This window comes from Poecile atricapillus, chromosome W, assembly GCF_030490865.1.
Source record: "Poecile atricapillus isolate bPoeAtr1 chromosome W, bPoeAtr1.hap1, whole genome shotgun sequence".
NCBI lineage: Eukaryota > Metazoa > Chordata > Aves > Passeriformes > Paridae > Poecile > Poecile atricapillus.
This window is the reverse complement of record NC_081288.1, coordinates 53,928,008-53,944,069: the sequence shown is the minus strand read 5'-3', so window position 1 is coordinate 53,944,069 and position 16,062 is coordinate 53,928,008. Positions and strand designations below refer to the sequence as shown.

Below are 16,062 nucleotides of genomic sequence, written 5' to 3'. Positions count from 1 at the left end.
TATGAACTTTGCAAGCAACTACCTGGATTTTGATGGTACAGCAACAAAAGCAGACTGCTCTGCCTACTTGACTGTGTAGTGACAGAAGGAAGACAGCAAACTCCCATTAAGTAATTTATATAGCAGACTTGCTTCTGAATATGCCTAGGAATCAGATCTGCAAAATCAAGTTGTATTTTTTCCATATCTGACTTGATGTAAAGACACAAGGGCATTTTACTATGGCAATTTCTACCCTGTAGATAGACAATGGTAGTTCACCATAGCAATTAGCAATGGTCCCATGTAACTATTCCTGTGCATCACTTTAGCTATTTAAAATAAACATTTTACTGAAAATAAGAACATGGCAGAGAAGGGCTGTACATATCATTACTCAAGAGAAAGCAATGTGTCTTCTCCTTTTAAAAACATGTTTCTAATTGTGTTGCTAAAGCAACAAGTAACAACTCACAAGACAAAGTTTAATAACAATGAGGTGTGGTTTCTCTACCTGTATTTATCCCTCTTAAATGAGAGTGTTAGTTGTTTCAGGGAAAGAAAAAAGATTACTTTGACATTAATTAATTTGTTACTGCCCAGTGGACCATTTCCTGGAGCTGGATTTAACAAAATAAAACAAATGGGTAGGGACAGATGAAAAACACAGCTGTCCTCGAATTCTCAAACTACTGGGTAGAAGATCCTTAGTTTTGCCCTAAGTCATTGCAAAATGTCTTAACTTAAAAAAAAACAACCCCCAAAAACCCCAGCCACCCCTCCTCCAAAAAAAACCCCAAAAACCACACACACAAAACACCAAACAAACAAACAAACAAAACAAAAAACAACCAAAAAAACCAAAAAAAAAAACCAAAAGCCAAAAAAATCACCTTCCATGTCTTAAGAAAGAGAAAGTTAAACAAATTTCAGGGTGCTGACGATTAGCACTGAAAACTAAAAATGGGCAATGCTCATAAATGCCTCTTCTATAGAGCACCTTTTTGGTGTCTTACACCCCTTTGTTGGTTTTGTGTTGGCATCCCCCTGTGAGACAGCCCATCACAAGGGGGCTCTAAGAAGTGATACTCTCACTTCCTTTGAGACGACACAGAGCATGTATACCATCAGGCAGAGTTAAAAGGGAGTGACTCTCCCTCACTTTGGTAAATCTACTCCTAGTAATCAATGAACACAATTATAATAATAGAGACATCAGTAGTGTTGAACTGAGCACACTCAGCTGCATCCGTTCTCATGGCAACTCTTCACCTGCTCCTGCACTCAAAAGCAGTAACAGTGCTTATTAGAGCTGTGTATTTGTTAATCAACTTTATCATCAATGAAAATTAGCCTGCAGTGCCTTTACTGTTTGCAGTAATTGCCATGTTTTTCCATCTTGAAATCACTCTACAAGCTGTTGTTAATTAAGCAGTCCTCTTGAAGTACATAAACAACATCAACATTTTATAGTGGAAGAGGTGAAGCAGGCTCAGCAGTTGATGTGTCAGGCAGCTTGGGAAACCAAGTTAGAAAGAGTCCCAGCATCCTAACACCATGTCCAGACTACATCCACTCTTTCAAAAATTCAAATCTTATTATTTGAAATTTATGAATCATAATTTTTACAGCAGACTCTAAAGATCAGAGGAAAAAAATTTAAAAAAGAAGATTATTTTTCTTTTTACAGTGGCTATGCAGTAATGGAAACGTTACACAAAGTGCTGTTTTTCCTGAGGAGCAGCTGCAGGCTTTGCCACAAGTACTTTTTGCTACTGCCATTTTTAATGCTCCAGTGTAAAGCAAAGGACTTATGGCTGGATACTTGCTTTCAATTTGAAAAAAAAAACCCAAAGCTTCACTGAAATTCTGGTTTGAAAAAGGTTTCTGATGCTGACATCTCTGGAATGGTACCATTGCAAACACCGACAAAAACACCACTTTACCTTTTCCTAGGGTGTTCACTGTGAGGCCATGTTGATGAGTAAGGAGGCCACTACACATTCTCACCTGAATTCACACATTAACCACAGCAGGAGGTAAAATACAGACCTGAGACATAAGAACAGCTGCATGGCATATGCAGAGGAGGTAGAAAATCCACCAAAGCAAGTCAACACCTCTAGATAAAAAAAATTAAGCACCTCTTTGTCACATGAACTGGCAGCAGATACTGTTCTGTCAACCGCAATCTATCAAGTACAACAGTCAAACAGATCAGTTCACAGTGACAACTGATACCTAATGAAGCAGCCTCACTGACATCTAATGAGGCCTTTCAAGTGTTTTTACACAGCTATGACTTCTTGCTCCTCCTCCCCCCATCTCCAGCTCACAAGTTACTTACTTGTCTTTGCCTCAGAGTTCTGATGTGTAACATGAGATTCAATGCATACATAATAAAGAACAGTTGATTTAAGAGGTACAACATGTGTCTGAGCAAAAGGTTTACCAATAGCTAGAAGTACATTTGGACAAATTAAGAATTCCTGGAGCAAAGCCAGGCTGTAGCCACCTGGACTGGTGGTAAATGGAATGCTTAGGTTAACACAAACATCTAGTGACCCACAAAGGCAAGGAATGAGCATATACAGGAGAATACCCTTCTGGTTGAACTGAGTTAAATTTGGTTGAAAGAAAAAGAAACAGAAGATGAATGAGAATGCGTCCTTTATCTTGCCTTCTACAGTATCCTTTAATGTTACAAGGAAGGTTCTGATATGGGTTTTTAGTTAATTTCTTTACTTTGTACAAGATCAAATAGACTATATTTTACACACCTCAGACATGGAGCAAGGAACAATTAAGACTACTGTCTGTGAGAAAAAGGTCATTTTGTTTCTCAAGTGCCCATCAACTGTCAGTTCTGTTACAAACATTTTAAGAGGCATTGAGTCACCCTGGGAGCTCCTGGTTGTTTAATGAAGCACAAAGCTAGAGATGGAATGAAATGTAACTGAAGTGCTGTGCTTTGTTCTGAGCCCAGCACATTGTACATTTCTTTCATAAAATGACATTGTAAACTCAGCACATTTGTACTTGCAAGGTATTCATCCAATTGCTTTTCTTTTTAGCAGGAAAAACACTGCTTTAGAATGTTAAAGTACATTGATACTGAAACTGTAGAGCAGCCTTTCCATCTGCATAGAAACCTTTTGAATGTCTTCCTAGATTTTCATACTGGTAGCCTGTTTCTAACAGGAGCCTCAATTTTCTGACATTAAAAAAAACGAGAGACTGGAACCTCATGTCATTTGTCAGCAGTTTCTACAGTACCATACTCAGGAACTACTGATAATAGGTCCTGTCAGCCTTGCAGGTTTGCATTCTGACAGGGCACCTCAGTGAGTTAGGAGAACTCCATATTGCAGTCTCTTCTGTGTTGGCTGCTGGAGCACAAAGAGCTTATCTGTGACACAGACCAGGCAAGCTGTATTTCTACAACCTAGTCCTCTTCTAGAATTTACAGCTGGGCAATTTTCCAATCTCTGGATTGGAAAAGTTGGAAAGGTGTGTTTAACAGCTGCAAAGATTGTTCCACATCAGGAGATGCCTAAAAAACTTCCATAGATTCTTCGGCAGACTTCTGAGTCCTCCAGGACAAGGAATTTAGATCAAAATAAAGCCTGGTAACCTTTGGCTCAATCAGGTACAGCAACCGGCTCTAAGCTGCTTAACTGTGAAAGCAATGAACATGCAAAATGCAATTTTTTGTCTGTTTTTCAGGGTTTATTTTGGAGAATGGATGATTTCACTTGAACCACTTCAACTACATGCCTTGAGACTTGTCACAGAAAGCAGACCTATCCCATTGAACTGCCTCCTGCTACCCATTTGATTTTTGGATGAAAAGACTGAAACAAAGACTAGTACTGTACAATGGCTTACACATTATGCCCTGAGGTTGCTAAAAAAAGAGAGAGAACCTTTAGCACTCAGTTTTACGCCCTATGCATTTAGAAAAGTGTAGCTGTGAAACTCAAAGCAGATGATGAATATTTGAAGGAAACTAGAAATACTAGGGGCAATCCTGGCCCCCAGTGAAGTCCTGGAAAAATTTGCATTGAGTACACTGGAATATGTTTTTTTGCTAGAAACTCAATATGTGATAGTCTTGATATGCATTACGAGCTTTATTTGCAAAGTCAACATTGATGCAAGTTCCATATCCTGCCCACTGCTGACTACTGATTCAGCTGCCCTTAAAAGCTTTTTACATTAAAAAAATGCAGTGATCCTACCCTCTGTACACTTAATCTGAAAGTAACACACTCTGGATATTTAGAATGGAGAAATGTCAAACTGCTTGTCATTTCTGGAAGTTTAAACTATCCTAAACAGGTTTAGTATTAAAAACCAAACAATTTTATACTAAAACAGATCTAGAGGCAAATTAATTCAAACTGTGGGTTGAAATGCACTGAAATTCATTGTGAAGTTTCAGAGTTAAGAAGATAAAATTTTGGCAGTGCTACATTTGTACGATGTTGTTTATTTTTCCCTTTAGAAACATCAGCAAATACAGCTTCAGTTTAGATTAATCACTTAACATGTTTTTTACGTCTCTGTTTTGGCAGGTGCATGAAAAATATTATTTACAGTATTAATTATAGTGTTTGTGTCTTCATTCCTAAAGCATCTTAAAAGAGTTAAAGTTAGAGATGTGGGGTTTTTTCCAGTATTTTTTAGAAGGGTTGCCTCTTCTGTGTGCACCATTCAAACTAGAACTTAATTACACAGATAAGCTATAAAACTTTGGAAAAAGCAGCTCAGTGACAATGCTGGCTGACTGTTGCATGATTAGAGCCACAATTCTGTACTAGTGGCAAGGCAGAATATAGAACGCCAAGTAATTAACTTAATTTAGCTGCTTTATTTCTTTTCAAACTACTAATGTTTGCTGTTATGTTGCTGTTCTTATCTAGCTGATATTTGACACTGCTATAAAACCAATGAAATTCCTGCCTCACATAGTTTGTAATCAAATTAATTGGAAAAATCAGATGCTGATTTTATTAGCCACTCCTGAGGCTCCTATTAACTTCAATAGCAGAAAGGTAATAGCCACAAACCTGATCAAAACTGGTACGCAAATATTTATAAGGGCCAGCTGCCAAAAGAAATGCATTCTTCTATAAAAAAAATCAAATTCACATCTCAGAGATATAGAATTGTTACAATAGAAAATAAATTTGATCTGTAATTCTTCTCTTCCACAAGTGGCTCCACTAAGTCTTGCTTCCTACCCCCTCAGGTCATAACCTTTCATGTCAACTCCAGAGTAACCCAAGGACACTGGGGATAGGCAGCAGAAGAAAGTTAGCACAGGGTTAGCACTAGACCATAAACATATCACAGAGAGGGAACACAGTCACACAGCTGGACTATCTTGGCTCTCCCTCCCATACAACTTCATCAGGCTCATGCCTATCCCAAGACCTCCTGTGTGATTAATGCTGCTGGCCAGCCCAGCAGGAGATCATGGGAGCACATGAGGCTGGCAGACACTCATAAAATGTCTGCACTAGTGACACTAATAAACAGAAACACAGAAGGAAGGCACACAGCGAAAGTATTACTTTAAAAAAGGATCAATTATTTGCACAGGTAGTGAAAATAGCTATGCATGGCACAGGCTGGGCACTGGAAGTGATGAAATTAGACAAATGCTTACATGGAAAGACACACTAGTTTGGATTCCTTAGGGAACAGGAAAATTAGGGAGGCAATGCTATAAACAGTTCCACTACTTTCCCAGGCAAAACCCATCAAATATAGTATTTGTTGCACATGCATCAGGATGCTTTTCCTGTGCCCTATACTGAATCTGGGAAATTCTGCTTACATTGTGGACTTTAGTCCTCTCCATCTCTTGGCGGAGAGTAGTTCCAGGAGGCATCCAAGACCAGTTCTAAACCCACACACGGTGGGTTACCAGGTATGAATGCCTGAAATCTCTTTTACAGTCATTTTCCAATCTCAGAGAGCTTCTAGGTCTGGGTCATTTGCAGGAAGATTTAATTTCCAGATCACTACAACTACTGAAGCTTTTCCTGACCTGAGCAATAAATGCCAGGAGACTTCCTTGGTTATCCATTAGCTATATCAGAACCTTCTCAAGGCCCAAGTCCCATATAGTGAGCAGACATCAGGCACTTGAGTAAAAACTGGGCCAGTTGCCCTGAAAAAGCACTTGTTCAAACAATCCTCTCAGACTGTGCAGCAAGTAGTCTTCCATGTTGAATTCTATGATCTTTTACTATTCTCATGTCTCATCACAAATCCTTTGCCACAAATCCACACAACAATCTTCCAGCAACCCTGTCTTCAATGGTAATCCAATTTATCTACACACAGCATGTACTTTTAACCTTTTTGCTCCTCTAGTCTTCCTCCAGATGGATTTTCCTAACTTTTTTCTCTTCCCAGCTTCTTTCTTAAAAAGAATATCGTAAGTGCATTATTTCCCCCGACACCATAGAGACAGAAGCAATATGAAATGCCAGACTGACAAAAACATTTTCCATTAAAGAGAAAAAGCAAAGAAACAAGCACTGTCCTGATATTTTGTATAAATAATTTCCTTTCCTATACAACAGGGGTATGAGAATGGGCGTGCTGTCTTAAATACAAAGCCTAGAATCTTAAGAGTTGCACGACAACAAATACAGTAACATGAAAAAAACCTAAACCACTTTACCATTGCTTATCCACATCACCACTGTCATAGCCACAGTAAATCCAGTAATACCATTTTCTCAGCCTTGCTGCCTGGTGTTTCTTTCTACAGCTTGCTATGTCTTTAATTAGAGAACATAATTCTTTGTATTTTCAGTTTTACAGGAAATTGCTTGGCTCCTTGAAGGCTGACTAAATGACAGTAATAACAAACCAACTGATCCTCTTTAACAGGAATTGTAGAGAAACCCTGTTGACTCAAACACACAAGAGGGAAAGTACATAGCTGATTTGAAAGGAAATAAACTGTTTTGTGGAGGAAATATTAATGAGGACTGTTCTTTCTGTGAATAATTTTAAAATTGAGGATCAAACAAATCCTAATTGCTAATTGGCAACTCTGCTGTTGTTGGAAAGAGAGATCTGTTGGAGAATGCAAGCAAAAGAAAGTGGAAAGAGCTGGTTTAATCAGATGAATGGAAGGGGGAGTATCTGAAGTCTCACCTCTAGACTAATTTGCTCCAACTTATGCCCTTTTTGTCCCCTGAACCTGAAATCAAATTATTTACCCTTCTCCTTCTAATTTCACCTTTTGTGGAAGAATTCCACTCATTCTAGATTACATGTCACATATCCAGTGATACTGAATAGGATTAATTCATGGGTTTAAACTGAGGTCTGGTCTATACAGAGGTGGCCCCAACAGTCTAAGTTGCCATTCCTGTTAGTGTATGTAAGTGTAGTCTATAAAGTCCATGTAGAGCAATTCAGCTAACCCTGAATTACACTGAAAATAAATGCTCTTTTGGGCTTGTTTACTCTAAACACCAAGTGTTAAATTCAGTATCTACAAATAGACATCTATTGCCATCTAGGATACCACAGGATATCCCTCTAAACCTCTAGCTGCTGGACCAAAAGAAAATGGATTCTGTGGCAAATCTGGCCATTCTACTGGGCATGCTGAACTCTCCGTGGCATCTTAATTGTCACAAGAACCTTGTGTTGAAATAGCTATCTCAGCCCTAGGTCACATGCTGATGTGGAGATACCTAGATTTAAGAGATAGGATTTTTTATTTTTACTTTAAAAAACTTCAGCTAATTTAGGTTCTAAACCTTTCTTATTGGTAACAGAGAAGTAAGGGATGGGCCTTTTTCTGTATGATAGTTCCTCAACTGAGTGCTAGAATAATCCTCCTTTGCTGTGAGGGTAAGATTTAGAGCCAGACCGCAAAGCACATGTATTACCTTGGGATTTCACCATCAGTCACAAGGCCTTTTCTCTTTGCCAGGAAAGCACTAAAAATATAAGTAAGGAATAAGATGCTTACAAATGGCCCTTCCCTGAAGACAAGATGTGGTAGGTTGACTCTGGTTATATGCCAGGTGCCCACCAAAGCCTATCATTCAGTTGGACAGGCAAGAGAAATTTATGAAATTCTTGTGAGGCATTATAGGGAGAGATCACTCATTAATTACCATCATAGGCAAAAAAATGTGTGGATATTAATTGAATTTATTACCAATCAAATTCAGAGTAGGATAACGAGAAATAAAGCTAAATCTTAAACACTTTCCCTCCATCCCTCCCTTCTTCCCAGGCTGTTTTATTCCTGAGTCACTACCTCCTCCCCACAGTGATGCAGGGAGAGGGGAATGGGAGCTGTGGTCAGTTCATCACACATTGCTTCTGCCACTCCTTCCTCCTCACTGGCAGGACTCTTCACACTCCAGCATGGGGTCCCTTCTCCCAGGAGACAGTCCTCTGTGAACTTCTCCAAGGAGAGTCCTTCCCACAGGGTGCAGTTCTTCATGAACTGCTCCAGCATGGGTCCCTCCCATGGGGTGCAGTCCTTCAGGAACAAACTGCTCCAGCGTGGGCTCCTCTCTCCACAGGTCTCTCCTGCCAGGAGCCTTCCCACAGGGTCACAGCTTCCTTCAGGCATCCACCTCTCCTGGCACTGGGTGCTCCATGGGTTGCAGGTGGATCTCTGCTCCCCCATGTACATCCATGGGCTACAGAGGCACAGCTGTCACCCCTTGGGCTGCACCACAGGCTGAAGGTGAATCTCTGCTCCGGCGCCTGGAGCACCTCTTCCCACTTCTTCTTCACTAATCTCTCCAGGTGCTGTTTTGCAATTGTTTTCTTTCCCTTAAGTATTTTATCCCAGAGGTGCTACCACCACTATGGGCTCAGCCTTGCCAGCAGCAAATCCATCCTGGAGCTGGCTGGCATTGGCTCTGCTGGACTGAAGGGAAGCTTCTGGCAGCTTCTCACAAAAGCCACTCCCGCTATCAGAAACTTTCCACATAAACCCAGCACAGGAGAAAACACCAAACAGCTTAATATTACAAAGTGGCTTGTACCACATTTCTGGATGGCAGTGAAAGTGCGCATACTTTAAAGAGAAAGCTCTGTGTGTAGTAAGCGCCTCTTGTGTTTGTGGTTTTGTGACAGTAAAATGATAAAACCCCTGCAATTGGCCTTTTTTCAAGTAGCAGGTGAACCAATGTTTTTTTTAAGACAATCTTTTACAACACGAACAGGGCCTACCAATTTCTCCAGGCAGTGGTGAGACATAATTGGGTAGCAAGCACCTGCAGAGACTAATTCCACACACCTATTTTAAACATATATTTTAAGATAAAAAGAATTAGCATTTGTAGGTAGGTATCTCTCTCCACTTATTTAAATGGAAGACTAGAATACTGCTTTCAGAAGATACCTAACTCCTAAATGGTTAAATGAGATGTAATGAATCCTTTCCTTCTGTGTTAAATTTACTATATATATAAAAAAGGGTAAAAGAGAGGGAAGTTTAAATAGACCTAATACAGTGCACAACAGTTTTTTTCCAGTTTCTATTCAAAGATTAATTTTACCCATGGTAAATTAGAATTCTTTGGAAACTTGCCCATAACCTTTAAACTTTTCTGGTTGATGATCTTAATACACAATAAAGGCTTTTTATCAGTAAATTATGTCTGGATGGAAACCAAACTATGACTCCTACTCCTTCTCCATGCCACAACATTTTTGCAAAGCTGAACAAACATATTACACCAAGCCCAGGTCACAGAAGTGTAAATACCAATACACTATATTAACACAAAACAGTCCAAAAATAAGACACAGCCAAATTATTTCTGCAACATGCAACAGCTGAACAATGCAATATCTTTACCTGGAAATATACTGCATAATTGTAATCTATAGTTAAGTATGTTTAAAATGGATTATCAATCTTTTATTTTTTCCCTCTATGCATTCATGGCTAAAAGTAAAATGGAATTTTAAGCTTGACAGTCTCATTTCAGAAACTTCCTGTAACTACTATTAAAAGACCATGATCACATATGCAGATTTGAAGAAATCAGATTACCTGAAAAGGCTTTTGTTATCTGGCATAATCCCTCTTTTCTGCAAAGAAAATGCTGGATTTCTGGAAGTAGGTTTACCTGTACATAAAAAGAGAAGCTTTAAAGATTTCATTAAAAAAAAACGTTCTTTTCTTCTTCAATAGAAAATGCCTTAAATAGGTTTGTGTTTAATTTATCAGAGATACCTCATGTTCAAAACTCCCATCAGTATGAAGAGGAAATGATAACTTTGTCCTCCTTGTGACGTTGGAATAATGAAGTTAAAGTGTAGACTCTTCCTCCGTGTCCATAAAACCCCAAAATTTTAGGCCTTTACCTCTCCCTGTGGCTGCTGAATGTTGACCTGTTCCCTGTCCCCTTTTCAGTCTCTGCAGCTTCTCTGTTCTGTTCAGTTACCAACCACTGTCTCTCCCTGCATGGAAATATCCTCTTGAATTGCTGTGCTTGGGATCAATAGGATCAATAGTAAGCCAATGTAGCTAAATCACAAGCAGGCTCTGCAGCAAAACACTGCTGCACTTTGGTACGGACATGCCAGCAGCAAGTAATGTTAGTTCAATATTTAAAGTTTTCTGGAGGAATGGGCCATCTGGTTTAAGTCCCTTCTCTGCTGCAGACTTCCTGAGAGAACTTGGAAAATTCCTTTGATCACCTTGTGTCTCAGTTATTCATGTGTGACACATCTGGACATTGCAGCATGCTGTCAGGATTATTATCCTGCACAGCATTAGAGGCTCAGATATGTTACTATAGGTAGAATGAGAAAAAAGCAGTTTGCAGAAGCCTAGGGTGCTTTATTATCTGAGCATATTCAAACATGTTTCTAGCAAACTATAGCTGCCATAAAAATTTCACTTTGCATACACTTTGATATGGCATCCTGTCCCAGGGAACCCCAGTGCACATGCTCAAAGCTCTGACTTCTGTGGACACCAGTGGGTTTTTTGTATCAACAAAGGCACCTTTTAAAAGCAGCTCCATTTCTCTCAGACCCTCCAGCTGGAGTCAATAATTTAGAGTCTTGCCATTATTATCTGTGCTATTTTACTTAAAATACAAGTCAAACTGTACCTGTAACTTGGCCACATTTTATCAAAGACTTCAGTTTATATCACTCACATATTTTTATCAACAGGTCAGGTATTTACATAGAAATTACATATCTAAGTAACCTAAACTGTGTCCACAACATGCTCAAGTGATAAAAAAAAACATTCTGAAAATAGCAAGATAATTGGTACTACTGATGCTTTGGACCATGCGGAAGCAGTTCATGCCAGAGCAAGGAACTCCCTTGAAGGCCCTGGTCCAGATTATACATTATCGATTGTAGGAGCACTGTCACTGTTTGCAGAAGTGCCTAAATTATGTTTTACAAAGGAGGAATTACATAGGTGAAACTCAGTAGTAATATAAGATATGAAGCCTAAATTCATGCATCTCTATCTTCTGCCTATACTATCATTCTGAAATACTACATGCATTTTCTAATTGTTTCTCACTATTTCTAAATTCCCTTTTCCAATAGGGAAAATTGCTTAAATAATTGCCTTTTTAGACAATTTTGCAGCCAGACATGGTGGCTGAGGGTAGCCAAGAATCCGAAAGTTCAATCTAAAGAGAAAAGGTAAACTTGACACTGAGTTGTAACCATTTTCAGTATTTACACTAAAATGCTCACAATCAAACTAATATACTATGTTCAAATGAGAAATTGCTTTTGATAACTGGATAAAACTGGATATAAAGAAGAATTAAATACTGGTACCTTACAAGTATTTCTCAGTAAACAGAAAACATGAAAAAACTTCATTTCTTCTAAGCCATGCTGCTGCACTATAAAATAAACATTTGATACCTCTCTTATTATGAGTGAGGGCTGCAAATCTGGGCTACCCTGTCCTTCAGTTCCCACAAAGGATAGTACAGTACTCTCATACCTTTTGGAAAAGCTCTAGATTTCTCAAATCTTCTGTTTGAAAGCAGCCAGTACCACCATTTCTTCTGGAAGATAAGCAGATGAAAAGATCCCAAGGGGTCATACCACCTGTCCGGAAAGAAAAGAAGCACTTTGAGAAAGAAAATATCATGCTATTCTTATTTGCATAAAAAATACTTTTGAGCAAAATCCTGAAGAACAGCAAACTGTTGGAGAGCTAATTACATGAACAGCTACAGCTGGCAGAAGGATAAAAGACATATTTGGTACCACAGTTCAAACTTTGGAAGTATATTTCACAGTGGGTATTCCCTGTTGCACTTGCCTTCTGATGTACAAACCCTGCTGTTTGACCTGTTGAACATTCAGAAATTAAAAAGTTTGGTAACACAATGCTGCTTTAAGTTGTTCCTTGTTTTCTGAACTCCTCAACATGCATGCTTATAACATGTATCCAGTACATGCAGTGGTGGTGTTCTTCTGAGGTGTTTCTTAAATGGGAAGTAAATTTTACAGGAAATATTACTGGTCATGCTATTGCAAACAGCAGGAATTTTGGTGTAGTGGATTCTTAAATATTAGACACCAGACTGCCAGATCTAGATCTGGTGTGCAAGTGGTAATTAGATTGCTAGCTTCTGAGCTAATGCGATGCTTCCTTCCTGTGGCAAAGCTGGCCTGAAGATACAAATAGGTCTTGAACTTGCTCATATCTCAGCATGTGATCTGGTGTAGGAATGCCAATGTTGCTTCAAATAACCTTGGTCAGCTTCCTCACATGGTCATTTGTTTTGTTCTGTATATAAGCTTTGCTATATGGACCACTTACAGATGGTGACAGCTCACAACAGAGTTATTACATCTGCTGAGGACACCGTATGTTCAATAAAGAGTGAATTATTTCATTGAAATGAAGACAATCAGTAATAATGAACTTACAAGCAGAAAGGGCAGTCAAAGTAGCAGTACACCATCCAAAATTATAGAATCAGGTCTCAAAGCTCCCTGCAGAAGAGGTATTTCAGGGACTGGCTGGTTCTTTTTCCCAAGGCTGGGAAGATTACATGTATTTTATTCCATTTTGTGCTATCCATCTGTGATACCTTCTTAATTTTATTAGATGACCCCCTAAATTTGGTCCTACTGATGGTGCACAGAGGTATTTCCTTCCTTCTTCCTTCCTTCCTTCCTTCCTTCCTTCCTTCCTTCCTTCCTTCCTTCCTTCCTTCCTTCCTTCCTTCCTTCCTTCCTTCCTTCCTTCCTTCCTTCCTTCCTTCCTTCCTTCCTTCCTTCCTTCCTTCCTTCCTTCCTTCCTTCCTTCCTTCCTTCCTTCCTTCCTTCCTTCCTTCCTTCCGCCACTTCCTTCCTTCCGCCACTTCCTTCCTTCCGCCACTTCCTTCCTTCCGCCACTTCCTTCCTTCCTTCCTTCCTTCCTTCCTTCCTTCCTTCCTTCCTTCCTTCCTTCCTTCCTTCCTTCCTTCCTTCCTTCCTTCCTTCCTTCCTTCCTTCCTTCCTTCCTTCCTTCCTTCCTTCCTTCCTTCCTTCCTTCCTTCCTTCCTTCCTTCCGCCACTTCCTTCCTTCCGCCACTTCCTTCCTTCCGCCACTTCCTTCCTTCCTTCCTTCCTTCCTTCCTTCCTTCCTTCCTTCCTTCCTTCCTTCCTTCCTTCCTTCCTTCCTTCCTTCCTTCCTTCCTTCCTTCCTTCCTTCCTTCCTTCCTTCCTTCCTTCCTTCCTTCCTTCCTTCCTTCCTTCCTTCCTTCCTTCCTTCCTTCCTTCCTTCCTTCCTTCCTTCCTTCCTTCCTTCCTTCCTTCCTTCCTTCCTTCCTTCCTTCCTTCCTTCCTTCCTTCCTTCCTTCCTTCCTTCCTTCCTTCCTTCCTTCCTTCCTTCCTTCCTTCCTTCCTTCCTTCCTTCCTTCCTTCCTTCCTTCTCCAAAACGTATTTTTCTCCTAGCCCAATCATGATTACAAATGTCAAGCAGGGTAAAGATTCCATTTAAGGAGATTTAACACTCAATTTATGTTAAGTACAGTAATGAACTGATTGTATAGAATGGATCCAGGCCTATGAAAGTAACTATCACTTTTTTATGTTTATAAGCACTGTGACAAAGCTGAAGAGATCAATTTTCAGTTATACTGTGTTTATTACTGTAACAAGTTCTTCAATTTCACATTATGAGAACCAGTATTATGGTATAAAAGTAATTAGGGCATATGAAATTTAGGCAAGACAGATTCACTACATGCTTCTTTGTGAAAGAAACAACAAAACAGCCCCTGCAGGTAGATAAAAGTCTCACAGATAGCAAACAAACAAAGCATTAAAGAAATGTACAAGCAAATATCTCACTTTAGTGCAACGGTTTGGCAGTGCTAACAACCTACTCAATGACCTCACCAGCTATGTAATTATCAGATAAGCAAGTTTTTATGCCTCTGACTAGTAAACACCTTTGAATAAATCATTATAATTACATATAAATCACAATGCCTAGTTGTGTGCAAATTGAAAGGGAGCTGGAGGGAGCTCCATTTCTCAGAAGCAGTTCATTTCCTTCCCTTGTTTATTGTCACACATCCTGCCCTGGGAAGAATTTGATCCCTGACTCCAGAGGATATGCTGCACTGTGTACTTGCCTTTAGGATACATCAGAGTGATCAATATGAGTGTACCTAAGAGAAGAAAAGGAAAATGCACCCTCAGATCTGGTTTGCTTCTGAGCCACTGCCCAGGAAGTAGAAAAGTTCAGGAGAGCTTGAATGTCTGCCATTACTTGTGTTTTCTATTCTGCGTAATTTAACCTCTAGCCAGTTATTTCAGTACAGAACAATCAGAACTGAAACATGTCTATTTATAGAAGTCAGGAGACTTCCTATTAGAAAAACAACGTACATCTAGTACTGTCTCTCAGATTCAGGCTGACAGAGTAGTGTGACTTCTATTTAAATCATCAATATATCCCTCATTAACTATACCTGAAAAAACATTATTGGAAAACAAAACCAAAAGAGTCATGGGTTACCTCAGCTATTTAGCTCTAGAACAGGTTCCTCTATTTAATTTTGCCTCAAATTTGCCCATATCGCTCCTTTCAGAGCTTAATTTTTTGTGGAAAATGAACATCTATGATCAGGAAACCAACAGTCTGTCTTTCTTCTGCATATTCAATAATGGTAGAAGTATATCTCAGGGAAAAAAGTGCTACTGTTATTAGTATTCCAATATCACATGGGCCACACAAAGGACCGAAGATTCCTTCCACAGCACTTCTTTTTAAAATAAAGCAAAATACATGTGGGCTAAAACATTCTACAATAAAAGAGAAAGAACAAAAGTGTTAGTAATAATAAACACCATCTGCATGGAAGGACTTGGGTTTCAAAATGTTTCTAGAGACTTAAATGAAGAAACTTTAATAACGTTCATAACATCCCATTTTCAATGTACACACTGTTTTGCTGGTTTCCTGCAGACTTAAAACCAGAAGCAAGCTTTTACAGGACATTTGAGGGGGAAGGTTAAAAAGAATGCTTCATATCTGAACAATTTAATTACTAGAAATTTGCATGAAGCTTTTCCCACAGAATGAACTTTGTCTCTAGTTATGGAAATCTGTTTGCTTTATTCAGCAAACCAGTGGAGCTCAGCACACAGGAGTCGTAGATCAGTTAGACAGTATGAAATCACACCTCATGGAGATACACTCTACTCTGCATTATTTCGCACTTGGACAAGTAAAAGGATGGTAACAAGATGAGAATATGCAATTGCATGTTCATTTGCTCTCTGAATATCATTTCATATCAAGATAGTTCAGCCTGTTAATTAAGGCCTTGCACACACAAGGAATGCTCACCTGCAGAATTATATCTACGGAGGCAAAGTGAGCTTGAAGTGGACACAAGCTGGTAACATGATCCATTTATTCACCTTTCTTTTGCCAGCTCTTAGCCTTTCCTCTCCTGCAGTCTTTGAAGCCATAATCCAGTCCCATCTCAAAAAGTATTTATATCTGCAATGTGTATCTCATATTTACCTAAAAATATCCACCCAAGTTTCTACTTCAATTAATAGCAGTACAG

At 39.3% G+C, this 16,062-nt stretch overlaps 1 protein-coding gene across 2 annotated transcripts in view; it reads right to left on the bottom strand.

Moving 5' to 3' along the window:
• LOC131591391 (cadherin-like and PC-esterase domain-containing protein 1) overlaps nt 1-16,062 on the bottom strand; it is a 148,168-nt gene that overhangs the window by 101,187 nt on the left and 30,919 nt on the right. For both annotated transcript variants that reach the window (XM_058862020.1, XM_058862019.1), the window contains 2 exons: nt 11,981-12,087; nt 10,043-10,118 (listed from right to left, as the gene is read on the bottom strand). In XM_058862020.1, the coding sequence (XP_058718003.1) occupies nt 10,043-10,118; nt 11,981-12,087 (183 nt within the window). The remainder of the gene's footprint in view (nt 1-10,042; nt 10,119-11,980; nt 12,088-16,062) is intronic.